We start from the raw sequence: 17,847 nt of genomic DNA on the forward strand, positions 1-17,847 counted from the left end.
TGACACAGCTGCCAAGGGAGGCTGTAATCCAGCCAGTCTGTATTTAGCACCTGCTAAGAGCACAAGCAGCAGCTGTCCCTAGAGATGATTTCAGGAGGCAGAAGCACCCTGACTCATTCTCTGAGAAACAGGCCTTAATTTCACATCAGCACAATCTTAACACGGATCAAGTTTTGCCTCAATGCTTTACAACTGCTTCAAACAGCCATAGCATCCCAGTGGACACAATCAAGATCACAAAGACTGAGAAAGAAATGAAGATTAGAGTTTTAATCCAAAATGTATTGCACCACAAATTTCATAGTGTTTCATAATACAATCCATATTTACAGCATAGAAGGAAAGAAATTCAACAGCCATAGAAAGGATTGTGTATACCACTGTTTTTATACAAGGGAAAGTGCATTAGCTTTTTTTAATATATATGTACATATATACATACACACACACACCATTCTTGCTCTGACAGCTGAAGAAAATTCAACACTTGACAACTCGTTTGTTAAGTTAATGAGTTTTGGGATCCTAACCTGGTTGCGTTAGTCGATATATAATCTAAAGTTTGTGTATCACTTCTTGCAGGCTGCCTGTACTGCATTCATTACTGTACAGCAGAAACTGTTCAAATCAGGTGCAACTGAAGCTGTCATTCAGCTGCAGCAGTGAGACCTGCCAGAATCCTGTCCCTCCAGTCACACAGAAGCAGCGCAAGGAGATATTCTAAAGACCCTCCTGATGCGCAGGGCTGTTATCCTGCCCTGCTTTGTTTCAGTACAGAAATCTACTTTTTGATCGTCTGTTTTCCTATTGGAGTTCTACTCTTCCCATAAACTTCCCTATTCTATATGGTTAAGCGCCATGGATCAAGTTTTAGTATATGAGAGAGTCCTGCTGGTTTTACTGAATGTATTTAAGTAGATCCTAGCTCTTAAAAGGAACATGCCAAGGCAACAGCTACTGTGAGTAGCTACATCTTGGGTACAGCTGCTTAACAAAAATGGGTCCAGTCCAGAAGGGGACAGACCTGCAGCATGTCTGCTGCTCTGGTGACTGGCCTTGTGTAAAATACTTCCATCTTTTCACAGCAGCTGCCGTGCTGTAAATCTAACACTGTATCTCACCTGCCACCACCACCAAGGTCACTCATGTCCCCTGTCAGCAAAGCTGTCAGAGCTCTGAACATGACCACGTCTCCACTACACGACAGGTAGAATTTTATTAAATATACTTAATAAAAATCTTTGTTAGTAACACAAACCTCATTGTAAGAGAATTACCAGAATAGCAGCTTGTTCATCATATTTCTTATATATAGACATATATTCAAGTTATAAGAAGCCTGATTGCTGCTTCCTATACCCAGATAGATTTTGTGGTGCTGTTAAAACTGAAGGGCAAAACTGTGCTTCCCATCTGTGTCAGCTCAGTCCCCTTTTCTTAAGGCAGAAGAAAACAAGCTGCCAGAACCAAGACTAATTTGTTAAGAGTTGAATTTTGCCCTAGAAACCAAAAACCTCCTAAGCCGTGGTCTTTTCTCATGTAGTTAGGATACAGTTCGCAGCCCACTACACGCTCAGAACAGTTTATAAGCAGCAGTATCTGAACTACACAAAGCCACAACAAAAGATACCGGTTATGAAATTTTGTTGCTAGCAGACTTGTAAGAAGAAAGCCCAAAGTGCTTAGTACCAATATTATTCACGCTCTTTCAATGTATATATATATATACCTATATCATTTTTTTTAACCTTTTTTCTTTTTTCTTATAAAAGTATTTGCAGTTACTTGCAGTTATTTGCAGTGTACATTTACAATACCTGGAATTCAGTTTTAAAAATTTAAAATGGTTTCCTATCCCTTCTTCCCAGTGCTAACAACCTACGGTACAGCCCAACTGATTCATTTTAAAGGCGACTGAGTAATTAGGTACTATAATTAAGACCATTTTAAATAGGCTTTTTCTTTAAGAAAAGTAAAATCGGACAACTCTAAAGTTGTGCTCTCAAATTAAATAATCACGATCAACATGCAGCCTTCAAGACTGCAGGCCAGGATATATGCACCTTATATTACACAGTGATATGAAAAGATGCAGACTATTAGTTATGTCAGTATAACAAGGCAAGGCAAATTCCTTTTTTGGTAAAAGCTCCTGCTCCTGTCCTTCGAAAGTCGTTTCAAACTGTCACAAATTCAGTACAGTAATGCCAACATTTTTTTCCCCACTGCTTTCCACAATGAGACAAGGAAGCTTCACTTGCCTGGAGTGATCCAACCCTCACACTCCCTAACTTAAGCTGGAATCATCATCACAACAGATGCACCTGTTAGAAGCTTGAACTGCCAGTACCCATGTTAGTGAGGTTAACGTTACCCTTTGGTGCCAAGATAACAGGTCTGGTGAGCACAAGGAGCTGACTTCCATTGAGAGACCACTGAGACAAAGGTCCCTGATCCCAGCCCTCAAGAGGTGTCAGTTTGTAGTGAAAGTTCCTCCTTGCACAGCATTACTTTTGTAAACAGTGTCAAAGTTCTTGTACAAAATACTGCAATGACAGTGATTAAGACACACCTGAAATGGTGTTCAGTGTTCTTTTCACAGAAAAAAAACCGTGGCTGGATGCTGACTGCCTGTTTCCAGGGTCCCTTAAGACCACAGTGTCCTTGGGCTCGAGATAGAGGGCCGGATACTGCCTTTGGGAGATGGCTTTGACCCAAACCACGACATCTAGGACAGGAAAGCACAATACACATCATGCGAGGTTCACACTTTTAAGAAGCTGGAGACTGGAACAAAAATATGTTATGTATGCATCACTCCAACATGAGGTAGAAACTATTTATAAAACAGAACTCTGCAGACTTCAGATTGTGAAAAGGAAAACGGTTTCACATGATCAAATCCAGAAGGAACAGCTACTTTTCAGCATCTCCCACCATCTGAGAGCATTCACATCTTTTGCTGCAAGACCAGTTATAGGCTACAGGTGCAAGAAAATCCTTACCTTGTACTCCAGGGTTTCTTTAAGCATATTTTCTTCCTCTTGGGAAAAATTCAGTAACACAGACACAGCCTTAATAAGATGGAATGCCTGCAAGAGACCACAGTGTCTTACTGCTTGTGATGCTCTCAGCCTCTGTGTTCTGGACTACAGTGTGACAGTTTTTCTGCAGGCTCAGTCACAGACTTTTCAGTTAAAACTGCAAAGAGCAGAACAGTAAAACCTTCCACTATGCCCTATTACTTGGGGAATATAAAGGAGCTCCAAATGCACAAGGAATTATCTCTTATAAGTATTACCTCAACAGCGTGTGCTTTATATCCTTTCTGGTTTCTCTTGCTATCTTTCTTATGTACACAGCTACTATAACCTCATATACTCCATATGCTTTTTAGATTAGTACAGAGGGAATGCCTCGAAGCTTCATGTCTTTAACTTCTAGACATAACTCACTCCCACCTTTCATTTAGTTCCTAATGATCTGTGCTCCCAAACATGCTGCTGTTTTGCTTTATTGTGCTGCATCAATTACTTTTTATATGCAGAACTACTGAGCTGGCATGGAAGTACCAGTTGCCAGTTTCTAAAGACAGAGAGACTTAGAAGACAAGCATACCAACCCATCTTCCCAGGATTCTTTACCTCAGACTCCCGGCAGGACATGAATTTTAATACAACATGTTTAAGGTACTCAAAGTTTATCTCCCTCGAGTCATTTAAATCAGAGTTGTTTGTGACAGTCACAGAAGCATTAGGCACTTCAGAATTTGTTTTTTCACGTACTTCGGGTACCTCACTGTCCGGCCTTATTTTCTAAAGAAAAAGAGAAAAATCAGTTGTGTCAGTTTGATGCTGGGAGAAAATCTGGGTCTGAGATACCAAATACACAGAGCATTTGTACCCATAAGACGGGTACAACCAGGGCATCAGTAGGATAAGCTTCTCATTCTTCAGGTGATGACAGCAGAGGAGTGTATCTTTACACCTCCCTAGAGAGATCTTAATTGCTGTCAGTTACATCTGTAAGACCCAAACCAGGAGAATTGGCTCCAGGCTAGAAACTGACATCTGATTATTGTTCTTTCACCTGTTCCGTGCTTTTCAAATACACAGAATGCAATTCTCAAGTTCAGGCAAAAAAACCAAACATCACAAAATTTGAATATTTTAAACCCTCTTTGAAAATGTTTACAATACAGGGACTTTCTATTGGAGAGGGAAACTATTTTAAGAAGAGCTTCCTCCTGTGGCTGAATTTTAGCTGAATGACAGCCGAGAAGCAACCACAAATCTCAGTCATCCAATATATGGAAACATTTAAAACCAGACACTACCAGATACAAGTCCCTAGCTGAAATCCAGTGTTGCAGTATCTGAATAGTGATGGCTACCCAACACACCACCTATAAAGTAAATACAGACCCAGAATGACACATTTCCTTATATTAAGGGTGCACAGATTTGTCTGCAATCACAACGAAACTGTGAGCATTCCTAGTTTCATAGTTTCATAGTTTCGTGCGGGTTGGAAGGGACCTTAGAGATCATCGAGTCCAGCCCCCGGGATTCGAGCCTCTGTGTAGCAGAGCGGCACCTGCTACCACTTGCACCACAGGGGGGATTCGAACTCCGGGCCCCAGTGTTGCAAGGCGGCGTCTTTAACCACGTGTAAATAAACAAACTGAGGCTTGCAATCAAGTCTTTGGAATTTCTACTGTAAGTACCTTTCAGCAAATGCCAGCTGGGGAGACTAAGAAACCGAACACTTACCAACTCCTTCTGGAGAGTTTTTTTCAGTTCTGTCATTCTTTGCTGTAGCTGCTTTATCATCTGTAAGCAGAGCAAAAGATGGCATTAATACAGCATTCAGTGTTCGGGCACACGTTGACACAGAAGTATCTGAAGAGAAAACAAGGTGAATGAATGTAAAGAATAAAGCATTCATTAAAGAAACTGAAAGCTCCAAAGAAGCAATCTGGACAACTCACAATACTAACTGCCAATGTTAGCAGGTGTGCAATAGGAAACTTGGGCTTCAGTGTGACAACATGATAGAAATTAATCAAATTCAAACAAAAGGGAAGCAAGAAAGCTGTAACTGGTGTCATCTGGTGCTTCTTTTCTCCAGAATAGGTAAGGAGCAGAAGCAGAAAGTGTCACAGAGATTTCTCTGCAATTCTGGCTGCAATTTCCATTCACTACTGCTTTTACAGTCCAGGCTGGGGAAACACTCATAGAACGCTGGATTCAGATTGGATCTCTCAAGTTTGTAAGCCTGTTCAGGCCTTTCTAAAGCTTTGGTACCTATTATTAGGCTTCCTAACTGCAACAGAAACTCCTGCTTTTTAGTTTACCTTGTTTTTCTCAACAACTTGCTGTTCCAGCTCTCTGTTATCCTTCTGAAGTTGAATGACATCTGTAGCTGTTACCTCTCCATTCTGTTCTATCACACGATTTTCTGGAAGATGTAAGTGCTCATCCAAGTCTCTTGCTGATTCTTCTAGTTCTGAAACCTACACAAATGAAAACAGCAAATTGCAGAGGTATGATATTTGCAGCCCATTAACAGTCTTCAGGGAGAAAGCAAAACTTAATTGCTTTTGTATGTCTGTTTTGGTGTGTGGGAGTGGGAGGATAGCGGTGGTTCTGGTTCTTTTTTCACTGTGACCCATTGCTTGTTTTGTAAACCAGAAAGCAGTACTGATAATCCATTCCACATCACTCAGTGGTGTGTGCTTTTTGGTGCTTTTGGGTCTCTGCCTCCTTTAATCCCCTCAAGACATTTTATAAGTGAAATAAAATAAATTGGTGTCTTTCACAAACTAGTCACAGTTGTGACAGCACACAGCTTTCTTGCAGAAGATGGGGAACAACAAATAATGGCATATCACCAAGGCGTACCAGAAGTGGGATCTCCTGCACACCTACTAATTTTCCTGAGAAGTGTAAATAGAGTAGCTTTGTAATCGGCTCTCACGTTTTTCTCATGTTCTCTGGCCAATAGGAACTCCTGTATCTGTAACTTCAATTCTTCTATTTCCTTTCTTGCTGTTTCTTCTTTCTCCAGTGCCTGGTTATTACATGCCTCTATTTCAGATTGTAACAGATGTATTTGCAGGAGTGCAGCTTCATGATCTAAGGATGAAAAAACTTGCTTAGTACAAATCTACTGAATCAAATGAGATTTTCTCATTATTTTTCTTAGACAGAACTTAGTGCAACAGTAAATCCTGACCTTTTTGCTTTGCTCTATAACAAAGACCCAGAATTCAAACCACCCAAGCTCACATGCATATTTTTGCATAGGAGCAATCTATCTCTTCAAATGTCAGAGTGATTTTAATACTTAAAAGCACAATTAGCAATTATACCTCTTCTAAAGGAACACAAACCTCCACCTGACTGAAGACACCATGTGACTTGTGCTCTTACTGCACAGGAGCACCTGGGGCTGCAGGCACATACAGCAATGGCACAGACAGATGCTGCCAGCCAGTCACAGAATGGTGTAGCAGGAGGTTACACTTTGGGTGCCTTTCTAGGTAAGGGCAACACAATAGGAACACAGAGGTGTTGGGAACAGAATGAAGATGACTGCATTTCATTTTTTAAGTGTAACTGTGGAAAATCACCTTACAAATTTAAAAATGTAACTTATGTCTTTTAAGCAAGTGCAGTTTTTAAAGTGGTACAAAGAAGCAGTTTTTGAACTGCATCAGTTCTTTATTACCTGTGTTTTGCATAATATGTTCAGCAACAGAAAGTACAGTAAGATTTGTTATCTTGTATTAAAACACTGCAAAACACTGATTTTAAGAAGGTGGGTTTTGTTGTTTTTTGTTTAGAAAGAAAAAGACTGACATCAAATGACAGAGGACTTTCAAAATTAAAATAGATTAAATATGGTAATAATTCTAGATTTCTCTTATTTCCATCTACACATAAGTGACACCACAACTAGAGACTGTGTTCAGTTAAAGCTGTCTGGAATACAGTAGATTTGTTTTATCTAACCTCGGCTGAGTTGGCTTAGTTCTTCCTTCTGTTTTAGAAGCATACCAGAGTTTTCATCAATAAGCTGGTCTTTCTCCTTTATTGAAGAAGCCAAATGTGAAACCTTTAAAGCAGACAAACAAACAAAATTAAGGATATACAACTAGAAGAGGCCATGGAAAGATTTCAACATATTCCAGATTATTTTTTTTGTGTCAAGAACTGAAGAATTCTTACATGAGTGGAAGGCAGTAGATGGTATCTACAACAAAACAAGGGCTGCCTGAGCTATGTGCTAGGTAGTACAGTATGGATGTTCACAGAAGGCATCACTACGTAGTGTTGGTCTCATTAGAAAGCACTTTAATAAATGAACTGCCAGAGCTAAAACACACTTCAGCTTCTGATAAATCTGTACCACAAGTACAGATTGCTTCATAGCCAGCAGGTGGCAGCTGTAAGACAACGACTGTGCAAATCTGGTAGCCCTTCCCACAGCTGAAGCAAACAAGGAAGCACACACAACAGCTCCAGAATAATGCAGATACTAAAAGACGGAACTAAATTCAGTCAAATTTGCTTAGATGGCAGTTCCCAGTTAAAGAAAACAAATGCTCACATCATTCACTATGCTGGTTTTAACAAAACAGAAGAACAAAATAAGGTTACCCATATCTGTATTCAGTTTTTGGATACAAACTCCTTTCTATTAGGAAATTTACGATTTTTGAACTGCTGTGCTTCAGAGGAACAAAGATGTGATTATAAACACTGAAAGGAACACAACAGGATGGATATCTTCGTAGTTGTGTTTGGTGCTGTGGTTGTTGTCCTTGTTTTTTGTTTGTTTTTATAGAAACCAAAGTACAAACTAGTGAACACCTCAGGAAGGCTGGCCCACCAGGACTACATATCCTACAAACTAAAGAGTCCTGGAACACCAATCATCCTCATTCTGAGCAAATGTCTTCATTCACTACCAACTGTTCTTCCTCTCAGTTTATACTCAACTACCACAACCTGCCATAATCCTTCAGCCTACTAAACTACCAACAAAAAGAGTATCTCTCTTTGCAGCCAGCCGTACTTGTATTTTTGTATTGGATTTGTATTCTTGTGTTGATTTAACTCACATAAATTGATTAGATCCCTTTACGATTACTGAGGGAGCCAAGTCTATCTTCCATACTGAAGATGATTTCACTAATTATCATAATACTCAGGAACATAATTCCAAGGCTCGTCTGATCTCTGGAATGTTGGAGTGCCTGTACGTATTTTAGATTGCTGATATTAACCAACCTGCTGTTGCAATTTGTCCTTTTGTTTTTCTGTTTCTTTCAAGGTGTTGGCAATTTCAGTATTGACAGTCTCTCTGCTGATCAATTCTTCCTGCAAACCAAAAGTAATTTAGAAGTTACTTGAGAGAACTACAACCTGTCCAAGTTCTACCTAACTATTCGATATTGGGACTACTATGTCTTTGTTACTGCAAACAGGATTTAAAAGCCCTTCACACCTGACGATAAGGTAATGTATTTTTAGACAGACTCAAACATTCTGCTTCAGGAAAGGATCACACATTTGTAATGCTTTTCAGAAGTATTTCTACTGAGTACAAATGATGATTTACAACTCTAAGCACATAGAACCTGAACATAATGTGATTCCCGAGCACTGAGAACATAACACACTTTACCAGTAAATGTTTCTCAGATTAGGCTCAATACTTAACCAGTATCACCGACTAATTAAACACTTACCTTTAGCTTGTTCACTACAGATTCTTGTTTTTTTAAAGAACTCTCATACTCTTCTCTGCTTCCATTAAGATTTTCATTTTCCTTTTCCAGTTGGCTCTGTAAAATAAAGACTGCTTAAGTACTAGGTACAAGTGTTCCAATGCTTTGTGTAAACAAATACATTCAATTCATATTTAGTTTTTCAAAGCATTAGATCTCCCACTACAATGCTGGGAACTCTAAGTAAGCACATTCAGACAACATGCAAGGTCCATCAGCTTTGTTAAAATCATTCTGTGAAGACTATTTCTGTACTTACTATCTTGTGCTGAGCAGCTGTTTTGTCAGACTCCCAAGCTGTTTGAAGAGCAGCAATTCGAGACTCTAGCTCAGAAACCTTCTGTTCATACTGATGTTTCTCACTTAAAACCTGCTGCTGAAGTTTACTTCTTTCATTTCCTAGATCCATTTGCTTACGAGGAAATGAACACAAAGTTAAAAAATGATATTTTAAGCTCTAATAAGAATTGGATGTATTTGCACATCACATACACTCCAACGTTAGCAACTCTGTTTATTTGGTAGCAGTGCCAGGAGCTCACATACAAACACTACTAGTTTAGGAGACAAACAGTAACAAAACAATTGAGTAACAAATGCTGAAATACTGGCTTGCTATTGGTCCCACAAACATAATACAGCATACTCACCAACTTCTTGATCTCCAGATCCTGCTCACAAGCTGCCTCTTTGCTTGTTTTCAATGCTTCTGTTGCAATCTGTAGTTTCTGTTCCAGTTCTCTATTCTAAAATATAACCGCACATTAACTTCCTTATCCACTGACATCTACATTACTAAAAAGGAAAACAACATATAGAACACAGAATGACACAACTGGGCAGGTAAACATTAAAATGTGAAACTACATAGTTCAGAGGGAATGTCTACTTGACATGTGCTGTTTCCTTTAAATACTCTTTATTGTTGCAGACCTTGAGCAGCAATGCTTCTAATTTAGCTACTTATTTCTTACAGTACAAAACATCAGCACAAAAAGTCTTAACTTTAGAACCTCTAGACACCTCCCCATCTCTGTAGGTGGAGAGACGACCTGAGCCACTCAATTAGACCTTCCTTTGAAAACTAAACGGGACACATAGCATAACATAGCAAAAACACAAATGTACTGACAGTAAGAGCTACTGGGTGTAAAGAGGCTGGAAATAGTTAGGAATTTGTAGGGGGGGAAAAAAAAACAACTCACCTGCGTTTCTAACTGGTTCACAGCATTAGCATGATGCATTCTGTCTGTTAACATCTGTTGACTGGTTTCATCTAGTTTCTGCTCAAGAGACGCTTTCTGAAGATTATATTGGGTTAAGAACAGAGGGTAGGATGGACAAAGAGATTTTAATTAAGATGTTTCTTTGAATTTCATTAATCATACAATACTAAACTTGAACAGTTTTTTCTGATCCAGACAGGAAAACATTGCTCCAAGGTAACTCTAAAACAGGAGCATCAGCTCTGGAAAAAGATCAAGTAGTGAAAAGAACACTAACAAGAAGCAAATATCTTCACGTTCTCAACTGTTTCATAACAATTCTGAGGCTCAAGTGTTGAATATGCAACGTTCTGCTTATACACATATGCGCAAATCAGCTTCCCATTCCCACCCCAATGCTTTGGGAATCATGATTATAGAAGATGAATACCAAGAAATAGTGCACTGTTCTCCATAAGGATTAACCAATAATATTCTTCAGCTGCTCTGCATTTGTGGGCATGTTAAAAAAACTGCTCTTTCCCTTCTAAACTGACAGATGCACTGCCTAAACAAATAGTGCAGAAACACCAATGCAAACATCTGTGCAGCATGTACATAAATGGGCCCAATGCAGCCACCCACACAAGCTTGTCCACCAAAGAGACAAACATGCCTGCATCATATATTGTTTCCATGTGTAGTAAGCAATGTATATTCTAAAATAATCCCTTACGATTGCACTTTTAGTCAGTCTATAAATATAAAATTACCTCCTTGAGCAGTTCCTGTATGTGTTCATCCCCTGAAAGATTTCTTTCTAACTTCTTTTCCAAGGAAGACACTTTCTCCTGCAACTGTTGAACAAGTTTACTTCTCTCAGCAAATTCAAAAGTCATCTGCGGGAAAAAAAAAAATCACAGATTCTCCTTTCATTGCCAGACTTTTATCTAATTCACTGTGGTTTGACTTGGAAGTGCTATTAGTTCTGTATGAAAAGACAATAGGATGCTAAAACATTTAAGAGACACCACACTTCAAACACAGAATGCATTACCCAAGTGTACATGCTTACACCAGATACACCTGCAAATACTTAACCTTTAGCTTGTGTTGTTCATATTCCACCTTCAGAGATTCGTGCTCTGCCCGTAATGTTTCCAGTCTCTTCTCACATCCAGAACCAGCAACTCGAGCCTAAAAAGAGAAATTTCTTGCTCCGAATCTTAAGATTCCACAGTGGATATGTAATCTAGCTTCTGTAGATGGGGTCCTTTGAATCAAATCCCTAATGTGAAACTTACATTTTGCAAGTCTACTGAGAGGTGCTGAATGACAGTTTGTAGCTCCTGTTCTCTCAGCTCCAGAGCAGTGATCTTATTTTCCGCGTTCCTCTCAGCTGTCAGCAGTTCATCTCTTCACAAAAACAACGGAAAAAAAAGTGACATAGCGTTCCAGAAAAATAACATTTGGCAGAATTATCTGCTAAAGGATAAATGGACTGAGCAGCATCAACCAGATTTCCAACCAGATCGCCAGCCACCGTATTTGTTCTACATTTTCCAAAGAGGTAGTTGTTAAGTATTCATGAAAAACAAGCTTGTAAAATCCTAAACAATTATTCTTCAACTGGCTTGAAAAGACACATCAATGTGGCTTTTACATCCACGCTAGCATACTAGAATTAGTCAGTTCATTGCATATATAAACACTTCCCAAAAAAGACAGATTTGGACAGAAAATACAGGAGAAATACACTCTTTATGAAAATACACCCAATACCTCTGTGCCTCCAGCTCCAAGAACCGCTCCTGCAACTCCTGAAGATCTTTCTGTAAGCCTGATGACTCGGTGCTTGCTTCCTGAAGCATCTCCTTAGTGTGGATTAGTTCTCGAGTGCGTGCCTCTAGTTCCTGCTCTGCTTTGCTTAGAGATTCTTCCTTTTTCAAAAGCTGAATACCAGAACATTAGCAATAAGTATGAATTGGTAAAACTGGCAGAGTCTTCTTATTTGTCTCCCTTATTAAGTTACGAGATAAATTAAGTGAAGCAACTCCCAGAAAAGTCTCTGTTAAAATACTCCATGCAATCCTGTATGCATGTACCTACTGATAGGACATAGACATGGAATCAAGCTAGATGCAAGCATTAAGGGTAAACAAAAGTTAATGCAGTATTTCCACTGGGTGTTCCAACAGCAATTTTAGTAAAAAAAGTCATATTCAAAGTAATGTTACCATGTGTTTAACTTTGGCCATTTCCTGCTGTTGAAATCCTTCCAGTTCATCAATTTCATCTCTCTTTTGAAAAAGGTTCAAACTCTGCTCCCTCATTTCTTGTAACTGCGTTTCAAGCATTTTTTTTTCCTGATAAACAGACAAAAAAAAGGAATCCAAGAACATCTATATGCTAATTTGAAGTCAGTGGGAGGTCAATTAAATTATGTGGGAAATAAACCTATCCTGCATCCACAAGGCTCTGTGACAGTGCTATACATAGGACCAGAACTCCCTCTAATTCAACTTGCAGTTGGCAATGTGGGGGATATCACTGAGTTTTGAATATTTTGTTTTTGCTTTTTCTTAAGCTGCCTTCATTGCCATGCTCAACTCACGAGGTAGATTTAACCTATCTAAATAATCAACAGCAAACAGCAGCACACTCAAGATCTTCATAATTAGAGGTACTTAAACTTTTAATTATAAACAGCGGCTGCAAGGCTGAAATCCTACACTAAGAAAATTCCTGCCTAATAGATTCCTTTCTTTTATGAAACAGATGACCAGCTAATGAGCTCAGACCATATCACCACGTCTTTCTGCATTCCAGCTGTCTCATCTATAATTAAGGAAACTGATTCCACCTTAGAAAAGTCCAAGATGTTTCTCCTTGCAACCCACCATTCTTCACTTCCACACTGACCATTAACTCCAGAAATATCTCGTGAAACACTGGGGCTGCTAACAAAGGCAGATCTCCGACTACTCACTGATCAACCAGCAAAGAAAGAGCCCAACAGAGCTACGCTACAGAAAATATGCAGGGCACTGCTCAAAAACATTAAACAAATCAAAAGCTTAATTACCTTTTCAATGTGACTCAATTTTTCCATCCACTCCTGAACAAGAAAGAAAGAAAGAATTAAAATCACAACCCAGCTGCAGACTTTTGAGTACAGCAAGTAAGGAAAAAAGAAAAATAAAAAGAATCTGTAGTGATAGCAGAAATATTAAGATGAAGAAATGATGAAAAAAGCTATTACCAAAATAAAAATAACAGATAGTATTTTATACATAAAAGCTAGACTAATTTGTGTTATCTGAATATACATAAGTATTACTCAAATAAAATAAGATAAAAATGGCAACAAGGTCTACCACAATGGCATCAACACAGAAAAGCTACTTTAATTAATGTACTCTGAGTACATCTCCACAGCCAGACAAAAGCTCAGTTGTTAAGCTCCGTTACCTGGTCCTTTTTCTCTAAGGCCAAAGCCATTCCTTCAGCCATCTTGGCTCGGTTGGCCTGGTGGGCTTCATTCTGCTCTTGAAGTTTCCTCATAGAAGCTACCAACAGAAAAGCACCAACTGTATTAAAAATCCATATTTTAAAATTGCTTCTGAAATTTCTATGTTATCCATATATTTATAGAGCTGCTTCTTCAAGCATTCAGCACCATCTCAGCTCTAGCACTAATACTGCACCACTCATCACATAACACTGCCTGCATGTGAGAGAAGTGTCTGAAGTAACAAAAGATGTCTCCTGTTCTAAGCTGGACTACAGCAAAGCCGTACGTTTCAGCAAAGTCTCTTCTACACATTAGCCCCAAATTTGCCAAATAGCGCATAATATGAGCTTTGTTCAACAACCAGCACATCACTGCTGTTATTACATCATTAGCAAGGCAGGAGCCTGTGTTCTACTTCTTTGCAGCTTGCATGTATACAGTTTGAAAATAAATGTTTAAAAAACTGTATGTAAAAATTGTTTCTTTCCAGATATATTTAAACCATAGCAATTTTCAACCATAATAGAGATTAAAAAATAAATACGTACAATCTTGATGCTTTTCTAATGCATTTTCAAGCTTCTCTTTTATCTTCTGCAAGTTTCGGATCTGATCAGCATAATCTTGTGTTAGGAGGGAGAAGCACAGACCAGGAATGGACAGACATTAGGGAAGGAAACAGGGGGGGGAAAAAAAAGGGGAGGGGGGAGAAAAAAAAAAACAAAAGATGAGTGGAAAATGGCAATGATTTTCTCAACTAGAAAATCATTTCTGCTGAGGAAAACTTGGGTGACTGTAACAATGAACAGAAGCAAGTAGCCCTCCACTGTCCGTAGGGTAAATGAGTGGTACAAACAAGAGGGTCTGTCCTAGTGCTGGTAGCTACACGAGAAGTTCCACTCCATACAACAGGGATGGAAAGGAGTGTCAGAGCAGAACCCTTACTGACAGCTCTATGGAACGAGGTATTATCCTAGAAAGCAAAACAGCCTTGCGACTGTTTTATGCTGAATTCTTTCCTCTTTCTTCATTTCACCTGTCAACATCAGAAGTCTTAGATCCTAAGAGAAACAAATCATCACATACATAGAATAATAAAAAAGGGGGGTGGAGGGGGAAAGACTGTTTGAAGCACAGGGGCAGAAATGCTACCTAGATGAAAATGATAGGGGCGTACTACAAGTTAACTTTCTAAAATGAAACAAACATTTTTCATAACTCTGAACACTGAAGTGGAAAGGAAACTATCTTCTAAGCAATCAAATCTTACATGTATCAAGACACGTACCAGACAACTTGACTTCCAGTTTTCTTATTTGTTCATTTCTTCTGAACAACTGGGATGAAAGATCCTCTCTAGAACTGCTTCCATCAGAAGCCTCGACAGAAGAACAACCATGTAACTAAAGAGATGTACTCAAAACGATCCTGTTACATACTAACTCTACAACAACAAACACTGCCCAGCGAGGAATTCTTTTATAACTGCCTACTGCAGAAAGCAGTTTGTTCTAACCCACCACTAAGAAGGTGGCACAACAGAATGGCTGGGGGAAAAAGGAAATCAGGCTCTAATGATGCCGGGCTCAGAAGGGACGGGTCAGAGAAAAAGCCTTCTGGACAAATTAGAAACTAGGAAAAAAGAGCAACAATCTTTATGTGGAATGAACTCAACAGTCATTCCAAGTTAAATCCAAAGCATAAATGACACAGGACTCTCTATGGCTTTCTAGCTGTATAAAATCTGCATTAAGAACAGTTAAATGAATACCAAGTTTTGGAGTTTGGAATTCCTGCTTTCTTACCGCTTCAGAAATTAATTTCACTACTAGGCATCTCACATACTTGTTCACTCAACATTTATTCAACGTCCTACATGTGCTGAATGATGTTCTCTATTGAGACAGCTTTGTAACTAATGTTTACATGGGTAAACAAGTAACTCTGATGGTAAACAGAACAATATTTTCCCTTTGGTATTTAAGCTGACTCAAGCTACTGATTCATCTGCATATTAAGACATACACCTACAGAGGTACCACAGGGCACTCTCAGCTCACACAGCACACCTAAAATGGATCCTGGAAAGCAGCGACACAAACGTGGCTTAAGAACCCAAACTCAGAGTAAGGCAGAACTCACAAAGTCATCTCCCGAGTCCGCTCCCACGGAGGTGATGGACTCTTTGCTGATGGATCGTGGGATCCTGGCCGCCCCCCCGGGCCTGGGAGCAATAGCTGCCTCTTCTGCGATCTTCTTCTTCAGTTTCGCAAACATTTTACTACTCCGTAGCACTGGCAGTGCCGGGTGCTTCAAAAAGCCGGTGCCTGTGATATGTCTAACGCATCGATGCTCTGCTTACAGCTTCCAGAAGCTGAGATTTAATTTTGTGCTTCATCCACTCCGCTTTATTGCATTTCTCGTTCCATTACAGCCTCCATGGCCTAACAACACCTGTAAATTGAGGCGATAAGGCTTCCATGCTGAAGACGTCCACCCCCATTAGAGATAACTACACGCTTTTTTAGGTACTTTACAACCCCTCACAGCCCGCCACGACCCCGCCGCACCGCACGGACCCTCCGGTGCCCCCACCCCAGAATTGGGCCCGGCCCCGGGGCAGCGCGGCGCCACCAACGACAGGGCGAGCTCGGGCGGCCCGTTCCCGGCAGCTGCCGCTTGTTCGGAGACGGCCGCGGTCCCCGGGTGCAATACGGCCCGTTGCAATACAACCCGCTGCAGTACGGCCCGTTTCAGTACGGCCCTCGCCCTCACCGCCGTCCCGCGGCCTGGCCCGGCCTCGTCTCGTCCGCCGCCGCCCGGACCCCGCGACGCCGCCGTCGCTGACCCGGAAGTGCCGCGCGGGCGGAAGCGCCGCCGTCCGGTACGCATGCGCAACGTGCCCGCCCCGCCCCGCCCCCCCGTCCCGCGGCAGTGCAAGAGGCGGCACACCGGGTGATGGCAGCAGCGGGCAGCCCCGCCCCGAGCGTTTATTGTCATTGCCGGTACAGAGCCGTAACCGAGCTGTTTGTGCAGCGCCCAACCGACACAGACCCACTCGCACTTCCAGCTCAGCTTTCACTTCCCCCCGACAATTGCAGCAGTAATACAAACACATCGCGTTCCTCCCAGACACCAACATAGATAGAACTCTCTGGCATTACATTGCTTTGGCAATTTACAGAGCCTTTGGAAAATGGAAAAAAACAAAAAAAAAAAAACAAAAAAAAACCTATTTGCTCCAAAACTTTTATTCATATATCTCTATTTTAAGTAAAATATCTGCTTTTACCAAAATACGATGTACAGGCATGTGGCTGTCAAATAACTTCGAGCTAATCCATTATAGAATGACTTTGGGTACCAAAAGTTCTGATTTCTGGTTTCACTGCAGTGCAGGCCCAGCCCTGCTCTGCTGCATGGCTGCACTGCAGGGCACAGCTCCTGCTCTGGGGCCCTGCAGGCAGAACCAGCCCTAACACAGCCCCGATGAAGGAAGCAATGACCAACACGTGCCAAAGGAGCCCTGCAGTGCCAGCGGGGCCCATAGCAAGAACAAGCCTTCATCCTTGAACAGCTGCAAAGCAGGAGGCTCCAGGGCACCTTTGGGCCAGGGAACAGCAGCTGCAATGTGAAAGTAGGAGCTTCAAGGGCAAAACATCTCTGTGTGCACCAACAAGATGCAGAGATGCTCTTTGATATTCCAAATGATCCAATTTGAAAATCTCAAACTAAATCTCTTTTGTTTTGGCAGAGGAATGGTTTAGAGTGAAAAAAACAACAACAAAACCCCAGAAGAATAAAATAAATTGATGTATTCCTCCTGTTCTAGTTGCAGATATCTGAATCTTCAAAGCACATGCAATAGATTTGGTCACAGAAACAGAACTGCTCTAGAAGTCAAAGACACTAGAAAATGTCAGAGAGCCATCTCAGCAATTGTAACCTCTTCACTTTGCAGACTTCTGCCCTGCCCTCCACACCAACACCCCTCACACAAGCTGACAGTGCTGCTATGCAAAGTCACCAAGGGATTTTAACAGTTTTCAGGCTGCGCAGCTCCTCAGCCACAGAACAGCTGCAGCCATCACAGATCAGCTGCTGACACCCAGGCAGCCACTTGGTCTGGAAAGGGCAGGACTGAGGGCTCTGCTACTGCCATCATTAGTGACCTGTAATACAAACACCTACTGAAGAATCTAACATAGATAAAGCTGTTACAAAAGAAGTCTCAAGACAAAACAAAACACAAAACAAAATGAAAAACAAGTTGTCCAGACGGATTCCAAGCTTTTTAGCTTATAGGAAAAGCAGACGTCGGGCACAGCATG

General features: G+C 40.7%; 1 protein-coding gene across 7 annotated transcripts; it reads right to left on the reverse strand.

Moving 5' to 3' along the window:
- Positions 1–257: 257 nt before the first annotated feature.
- Positions 258–16,375, reverse strand: GOLGA1 (golgin A1). Of its 7 annotated transcripts, none has more exons than XM_015879455.3 (23): positions 16,292–16,375; positions 15,659–15,970; positions 14,805–14,895; positions 14,065–14,139; positions 13,474–13,571; positions 13,088–13,120; positions 12,240–12,368; positions 11,785–11,954; positions 11,307–11,418; positions 11,104–11,199; positions 10,776–10,901; positions 10,003–10,098; positions 9,448–9,543; positions 9,057–9,209; positions 8,759–8,854; positions 8,298–8,387; positions 7,017–7,119; positions 5,980–6,137; positions 5,357–5,515; positions 4,773–4,832; positions 3,645–3,815; positions 3,006–3,092; positions 258–2,728 (listed from the first exon to the last, which is right to left on the reverse strand). In XM_015879455.3, the coding sequence occupies exons 2-23, from the start codon at positions 15,791–15,793 to the stop codon at positions 2,648–2,650; spliced, it is 2,415 nt and encodes an 804-aa protein (XP_015734941.1). In that variant the 5' UTR covers positions 15,794–15,970; positions 16,292–16,375; the 3' UTR covers positions 258–2,647. The 7 variants fall into 7 exon arrangements, 4 of the variants coding, with proteins under 4 accessions (XP_015734941.1, XP_085377151.1, XP_085377152.1 ...); XM_085521025.1 differs by having other exon boundaries at positions 2,579–2,787; XM_085521026.1 differs by lacking the exon at positions 258–2,728 and having other exon boundaries at positions 3,075–3,201.
- Positions 16,376–17,847: the final 1,472 nt, after the last annotated feature.

Source organism: Coturnix japonica, chromosome 21, assembly GCF_054131305.1.
Source record: "Coturnix japonica strain WE chromosome 21, WE-NBRP24, whole genome shotgun sequence".
Lineage (NCBI taxonomy): Eukaryota > Metazoa > Chordata > Aves > Galliformes > Phasianidae > Coturnix > Coturnix japonica.